At 39.4% G+C, this 8,422-nt stretch overlaps 1 protein-coding gene across 4 annotated transcripts in view; it reads right to left on the bottom strand.

The window, feature by feature from the left end:
- Positions 1-3,527: 3,527 nt before the first annotated feature.
- Positions 3,528-8,422, bottom strand: part of TTC13 (tetratricopeptide repeat domain 13) — a 31,394-nt gene continuing 26,499 nt past the window's right edge. For all 4 annotated transcript variants that reach the window (XM_081188213.1, XM_081188214.1, XM_081188215.1 and 1 more), the window contains 5 exons: positions 7,773-7,908; positions 6,066-6,145; positions 5,484-5,562; positions 4,401-4,480; positions 3,528-3,688 (listed from right to left, as the gene is read on the bottom strand). In XM_081188213.1, coding sequence (XP_081044339.1) covers positions 3,577-3,688; positions 4,401-4,480; positions 5,484-5,562; positions 6,066-6,145; positions 7,773-7,908 — 487 coding nt within the window. In that variant the 3' untranslated portion in view covers positions 3,528-3,576. The remainder of the gene's footprint in view (positions 3,689-4,400; positions 4,481-5,483; positions 5,563-6,065; positions 6,146-7,772; positions 7,909-8,422) is intronic.

Below are 8,422 nucleotides of genomic sequence, written 5' to 3'. Positions count from 1 at the left end.
AACACACAAAAGACACACACACAAGCACACGAGCCCGGGACGAGGCATCGATGCTGCTGCCAACGCGGGGCGCGTGGGTGTTGTGCCGCGTAAAGAGCCAGGAACCCTTTCCAAAGCAGCGCGCTTTGCTATTCACAGCACAAAATTACGCGTAGCAAACGTATACGGGGGGCGGTGCTCAAATCAGACGAACTAAGCGAGTGTAGTGGACGGATTGCATCTAACACCCTGCCGGCTTTAGCCTGGATCCACCTCGCCCAAGAGGGATGGTGTTACGGGCTGCTTGGAAGCCGAGGAATGGCGAGAGGAACTAGCTGGGGAACCACCAAAGGATGAAGACTCAAGTCTGGGGAGTGGAGGTGGGAGTCGGATTTACGTATAAGCTAAACAAGCTATAGTTTAGGGACCCACTCTCTTGGGCCCCCCAAAAAAATTTAAAGGGGAAAAACCCCAGGATGTACATTTCCAAAATATACGTTTAAAAAACAAATAAAATAAAACCTACATACAGCAACAGTGTTTTGTTTTGTGTATGGACCTATTAGGTCCATAAATTACTATATAGTATATATTCAACACAAAAACAGCGACAATTTGTTGTTGACAAAGGGCAGCTGGACATATAAAGGGCCCCATTACCTTCAGTAGCTTAGGGCCTCATCAAATCTAAATCCAGCCCTGGGACTGGAGGTGGAATGGTGTGTAATCAGAAAGAGGAAGGTATGGGAAGTTGGGAGAGAAAAGTCCAGAAGTAGGGGCAGGAGAGTGAAATGAGGGAGGCCAAGAGGCAGAGATGAGTCAGACTGCTGAAGAAGCATGGGTGTCTCCCTGCCACCATCACTGTTGCCGGAACCAGAAGATGTATGAAATGGGAGGAGCCAAGACAAACAGGCTTAATCTCCAATTGCTTGGAAAAAGCCCTGGAGAGGAGGAGACATAGATCGCTGTAGGGAGGTGGGGATCTTTACTCTTGGCAACTTTCATGGTAAGACACACAGGAAATGAGCGGCTGGGCTCATTCAGCCTGACAGCCAAGTCTGTGACTATAGTGTTTTTGCTAATAAAGAGTTAACACCAATTTTGAACTGTGTAATTTACTGTCCGGGTAGCTCTGTGACAGATGGGGAGGATTCAGTTGTGTTCAGATGCTCTGCAAGGCAGGACCAGGAAGACATAGGGCACTTTTGGTGGTCCCAGACACTCCATCCTCCTTTCTGCGTTTGGGCCTGAAGGACCAAGGGAGAGGGTGTGCATGTGGAGGGTAAGATGGACGCAAGTGTAATTGGTGACAGTGTACAGCAGCATTGCTGACTGTGGGGCATGGGGGTTAAGGCTTCCCAGTTTTGTGGTGCTTGAATGGACTTAACTCTGGTGGGTTTTTGGTATTTGAACCAAATCTTTAGTCGAGCATATTTGAAATTATTGTATTGCCAGACAATATGAGTAACCAGATGCTTTATGAATAAATTACCAAGTAATCCTATGCTGTAGTCTATACTAATTTAGTAATTTAATATATTCATCCTATATGTTTGTGGGGGAGAGACCTCCTGTGACACTCTAGCAACCATCAGGCCCCACCTGAACTATACATTTAAAGCAGTATCATACCACTTTAAACAGTCTGGGAGTTGCTAAGGGTGTGGTTGTAGAAAAGTTATGAGCACCTTCAACAAGAAAGCAGCAGGTAAAAGATTCATCAGTCAGTGATGCATTTGATGAAACTGGATGTAATCCCTGAAGGAGTTTGTGGCTAAAACTCTTCCCAAGGACTCTAGATTTGGACATGATAGAAAAAGATGCTCCATTTTCCATTATATCTTATACTTATTTTCCCACTGTACTGTTTGTTCCCTCATACAGTGGTACCTTGGTTTATGACCATAATCCGTTCTGGAGGTCCGTTCGTAAACCAGAACAGGTCGTATCCCAAGGTGTGCTTTCACCAATAGGGCCTCCAAAAAACTCCAGTCGTAATCCAAAATAATTTGTTCGTAAACCAAACCAGAGTTTGAAAGGCCAAGGATTGTGGTCAAATTGCCCAGCAAGGCATTTGCATCTTCTTCCTGAGCTAGTCCGAGAATTATGCTAAAATGTTTGTGCTCATTCTGAGCAAATGCCAAGTATTTTGTTCCAGTACAGTGGTACCTCGGGTTACATATGCTTCAGGTTACAGACTCTGCTAACCCAGAAATAGAACCTTGGGTTAAGAACTTTGCTTCAGGATGAGAACAGAAATCGTGCTCTGGTGGCACAGTGGCAGCGGGAGGCCCCATTAGCTAAAGTGGTGATTCAGGTTAAGAACAGTTTCAGGTTAAGAACGGACCTCCGGAACGAATTAAGTACTTAACCTGAGGTACCACTGTACATAAATCTTAGTATAACAGTATACTAAGACTTCTTTATTACCAGACCTTTATTACTGCACCTGCTGACTAATGGGTAGAGAGAACCAACCAAACTGGTCTAACAAAGCAAACTGGGTATATTATGACAAATGAAATGGTGTCAGAAGACTTGGAAAAAACTAATTACTTGCCAAAGATCCTTCTGCAGCCTGAATCTGATTGCCTGGCTCCATCTCAGTTGGGTTTTAAGCCTGGTTTTGGAATACACAGCTTTGCTGTGAGAAAGATAGGGAGTGTAATCCTGATGATGCTCTTGGATCTTTTGATACCAACCATAGTATCCTTCTGGATAGGATGTCCAAGTTGGGTGTTGGAGGTACTGTTTTGCAATGGTTCCTTTCTTACTTAGAGGCCACTTCTAAAAAGGGGGGGGGGTTATACTTTTGTCACACAGGGTTTCATCTCCATGCTATTTAACATCTACATGAAATCACTGGGAGAGGAGGTGTCACTAATATGCAGGTGACATTCAGCACTTTCATCAAATACAGGAGAGGAAGTGGATCAGTGCCTGTATGCAGTAATTGACAGAATGAGGTCTAATAAGCCATGCCTGCCTTTTATAGATATTTAGACTTTTTGTTGTTTAGTCGTTTAGTCGTGTCCGACTCTTCGTGACCCCGTGGACCAGAGCACGCCCAGCACTTCTATCTTCCACTGCCTCCCGCAGTTTGGTCAAAATTTAGACTATACATCCAAGTAATAAAATGGGCTTTTGTGTCAACCTATTAAATCATTCTTTTGGGTGACTGTGTGAAATTTAAACCGGTGCAGGGAACAGGCTAAAATTATGCTACAGTGCATACAATGTGTGGCAGATGTATGTGTGATAGTCAACTCGATTTTACTCAGAGTAGACCAAATGAAATAAACAAGTCATGTTCAGTAATTGGGGTCTACTCTGAGTAAATCTTAGTTGAGCAGCACCCTGTGTTGCCACTTTTGCCTTCTGGCAACTGGTTCTTCACTGAAATCAGCTGTATTTCTTCTGGATATATCCAATAATTCTCAGTTATAGAAAAGGATTTTGTTTTCTGTTGGGTTCCTAAAAGGAAGTGATTCAATTATTTAGAATCCACAAAAATAATCGGGAACAAAGGACTTGCACCATCAACAACATACAAAAAAAGTGGTCACTGCTCTTTACTGAGGTAAGTTAACACAGCAACTAAAGCCTTTTCAGGCAATGAGCTGAATCTGTACTTAATGCTTCAATCATGGTTCTTAATGTTGGAAAGTATTCTGATACCAGTGGGAGACTCTTGTAAGAAGGCGAAATGCTGGAAAAGGAAAATGCAAATATTAATAGAAACATAGTCCATGACTTAAGTTTGAAATAAACCTGATATTTTGTATTTTTGCTTAAGCACTCCAAAAATGCTAATTTAACTCAACTGGACTACCTATGAATTTTGTCTTCAAAATGTTCTAGCATTAAAATACCAAGTTTCACAATAGTATGGTTCATTATTTCAGACATTTAACACCATATATTGTAGAAGAACTGTTAAGTAGATTGCGATGATAACTATCAATGAAGGAAGCTAATTATCACCATGGTTCTAATCCAGAAAACCACGAAGAAATTGAATGTATTAGGTTATTTTTCCCTTCCGCTAGAGAGTAAAATGCCACACATGCAGACCTCTATGGTGTGCCAAATTCAAACAGTTCTTTCTAGTTTGGGTCTATTGCTTCATGTAACTTTAGTACTACTTAAATTTATAATAGGAACCAGGCCTTTTAGATGTGGTGGTTTAAGTTTAACAAGAACTACATTGTTATCACAAACTATATTTGAGTAGTGTCACAAGCAGCAGCCATAGATATATGGGCAGAGGGTGAAATGCAATAGCTGCCATAAGTTGGAATTTGTGAAAGCACTCTTCTGTTAACTCAACTTTTCAAAGTAACAAAGACTGCCTTTCTGAGGAAAGCTGGGACTTTTTTTTTAGGACATGCAAAACCTTGAGCCAACATTAACAATTTTACCTTTTCAGATTCAGCCAATCTTTTGCCACTTTACTGAAGGCCTCTGATCCAGCTGCTGTCATAGCTTCAAAATCAATCAGCTGGAACACACATTAAATATAAACAACTAAATGCAAAAATAAGTGCACTGTCAGAACATACCCTCACATTTAGCACCATCGAAAAGGTATTTGTAATGGAAGTTGGAAGACGAGAAGAGTTGAACTGAACTGTATGCTTTGGATTTGTTTGCTTTAAATATGCTATTTTAGCAGTTGTGGTATAACAATGAAAGGCTGAAGTTGCTAGTATGATTTCAAGGGGGGGGGGAGATTTAAAATTTAAAGAAAACCATCATCACAAGAGACTAGATGAGTGTGGTATAAATAATAAAGTATTATTATTATTGATGATGATGCTTCCTGTTGCAAGACACAAAGTTCCAAACTATTTTGAAGCAAAAAATGTGAAAAACTTCATTTGATCATAAAGAGAAGTTACTATTGTCCTAATCGCATAGAAACTATCATCTCATTTACAATACACTCCATCACTTCTAGCATCTGCCAAGAACAATAACAGGAACATTACCTAATGATAGTTAAATCTAGGAAATAGATTTACTAGGAAGCAAGTTCCACTGGGTGATATATCCAACACTGCACAAGAGGAAGTTCACTCATGCAATGGAAGTTCTTTTCCTATTCCCCACCCCACTGCCAAATGCAAATTTCCAGTTAGTTCTAGATGGTACCCTAACCCTCCAGAGCAGGTCAGGGGGAAAGGGTAGGGTGAAGAACTTCTGCAAACGGTGCTCATTCCATTTGCAGGTAGACAACACTGGACATCACCTTCTGAGATTAGGATTGCTGCTTTATTTAATTATTTTGCTACACCAACAGTTTGCAGTCCATAGGGCTACTTCTCACTTTGAAACAAGAATGCTCTCTCACACATCTCACTTCTTTTTCAAAATAACATGTCTTTATCTTTTGAGAAGTTGCAGGTATTCACAAACTGCTTCTTGAACATCTGCATTACTTCATACCTAGCCCCACATTATGCTTTAAATAACTTTTTGGACACAGGTTATTCAGAGTGTACCTTTCCTTTTGGAATCTTTCCTGATACTTCTTTTCCACTTGCCATTAGAGCTCCCATGACTATTGAATAAGCCACCACACTGAGAAACAAACAAAAACAGAAGAAATAAAATGCACACAAAGCATTCCATGGAAACACAAGAACATATTTTACTGCTTTTAAAGGTTAAGAGATTCTCCATTTTCATAAATATTTAAAATCAATGCAATGTACTTGTGACCTGGCTGTATTAATTTCAATATTGCTATATCGAGCTTAATAGTGCAATCCTGTACAGAAGTAAGCTGCATTGAGTGCAACAGGATTTACTTTCAAGTGTATTTTTAAAAAACTGCAGAGTGTAAGACAAGTTTTAAAATTTTAACATGTCAAATACAAAATGAGAAATACATCTACTACAAAATGGAGAAAATGTTCTCTCATTAAAGATGCACACAAGAATAATATGACTGCCAACATTTATGTAAAAGTGTTTAGGACTTGGGGCAGGAGAAAGAAGAACTGGTAAGGTAAGATCTCATATCACTGTGCACAATGTAATCTTTATGGATACAGTTATTACATAAGAAGAAAGATACTAACCTGGACCCTCTGGACAGAGGCATTAAGTTATAGAAATAATATACGAGAGACAGGATTAGACTGCACACAGCATCCGACTCCTAAGAAAAATAAAACCATGTATTTAACATGAAAAATCAAAATAGCAATAGAAAACTGCATGCACCAAGCAAATTAAATTAAATGAATGGAATTTATGGAAATAAACTGTTTTCATTCTGCAATACGCAGTATTTTATTATCTGTATAATTCTTTATTAAGTTGGTAGTTGTAGCATGACAAGAAGCAGCATTCAAGCAGGAAAAGGTGTATATAGGACAGTAAGCCATATAGACATGTTTCATTTGCTAAGGCCTTCTAAGCTTTGTATATAATGTGGTTGTTTCTCAAGCCGTGCTAAAAAACATTTTTTTAATCTGCCATGTTAATTTTGGGGGGGCGGGGTGTGTGTGTGTCAGATTGTGAGTTACCTTGAATAGTAATGGAACAGAAAGGACAGATAAGAGATTTTAAAAACGGGTTGGATCCAGAGCTCCTGTGAGCAGAATTCCTGCTGGAAGAAGGTAGGGTGGGGATCAGATTTTAGCCAATAGCTCTTGGGAGGACAAGGCATCCTTGTGTGGGAGGTGGCATTTGGGGGGAATGAGAGAAAAGAGCCTCCCCTTTCCTTCCGAGGGAGCTTCTGTTGTATCTCAGTGCGTTCCACAAATGGAAAAAGGCTGTTCACAGAAAGGACACTCTGAATCCAGCCCAACAAAAATAAATTTTAAAATGTTTAAACAATGCATTGCATTTAACCATAAATAGGAGTAATCTCTTAAATATTTTATAGTGATGGCATGTGTTTTAACTAATACTTTGTGTTGGACTGGTGCCTGGAAGCAGTAATGGGCTGGATGAGGGCCAATAAACTGAGGCTGAATCCTGACAAGACACAGGTCCTATGGGTAGGTTGGTTCTCAGGTCTGAGAATTGGCTGGACATATAGCTTTAGATGCATAGTCTGGGGTTGTGCTTGACCCAGCGCTCACTTGAGGCTCAGGTGACTTCAGTGGTGTGCTTGGACTAACATATATACATAATTTTATTTGCTTGCCATCTTTCCAGAGTTAAAACTATGCACAATGTGGCTTACAACATGAAAAAATACATAATTATGAACATAACAAAAATAGTCATAAACAAAAAATTAAAAAGTAAACAACCAAACTGAAACAATTTCCACATAAACAACATCCATAACAACATCTTAAATAAAGATACAAAAAATTAACAACAATAACAGCAACAACAACCTCCCACCCACCCATTGTGTCCAGTTTGGCTCTAAGAAAGTTGGTCTAAAAAACACTGACATGTGAAAATCAAGGGCAACATCTTACATGATGTTGCCCTTGAAGGGGATACAAAAGCTATAATTGGAGTAGAACGTGGCTGACAGAATGTGAACTGGTACAGTTTGTTAAAACATTTTGAAAAGCTGCCTATATGCTTCTGAGACAAAATTCAAGGTGCTGATGTTGACATGCCAAGCCTATGATGATGATGATGGTGATGATGACAATTTCCATACCACCCTTCAACCAGTGATCACAGGTTGGTTCACAAATGCCTTGGGATGCAAATATTGGAAGAAACATCTCTCTGTGTATCAGCCTGCCTGTGCTCTTAGACCTTTCGGGCTCATGATACTAAAAACTACGTAATTACATAATGGAAGATCTTACCCCAGATTCTGCAGATGAAACAAGTAGTTTTCCTTTGGTAGTTAAGTCTTTATAAAGAGCATCTATTTCTGCATGATAGAGTTGTGTTCTTTCTTCTGTTGTCTGCGTTTCAACTGAAAATAGTATGTTCCCAATCCTGTAAATATATGTCTACATCAGAGGCATGTTTTAAAATAAACACATACATTCAACAACACATACATAAACAAACACATACAAATGCCTACAGATTATATATGATTGGTTATGTTGCTCTAAAATGTATTTCAATAATTTCCAGTTGAATATAGAAATGAGTGCAATGTTACTTTGGCTTTTGACCAAATATCAAAACTGAAAAAGCAACATAAAAAGACAAAGCAGATTTTTGTTAATTAGTTGGTAATATTTTTAATCTTTTTTTAAACACACACTTGCACAAATATGGCGAGATGATTATGAATGGGCAGAAGCAGGACCTGGTGGAACGTACCCTTTAGCTACTACATTGCCTATATAAAAATTTAGTGAGTATCCCTGAAAAGGAAAAATACAGAATATTGCTTTGATTCCCCCCCCCCCTTTTTCACAGAAGAAGAGTTGTTATACTAGTATATTAATTGGGGAGCATAAGCAGCAAGAACAAGGGTGGGTAACATGTGCCATCCAAA

This window comes from Podarcis bocagei (assembly GCF_964188305.1).
Source record: "Podarcis bocagei genome assembly, chromosome: 3".
NCBI lineage: Eukaryota > Metazoa > Chordata > Lepidosauria > Squamata > Lacertidae > Podarcis > Podarcis bocagei.
This window is presented reverse-complemented; position numbering and strand designations above follow the sequence as displayed.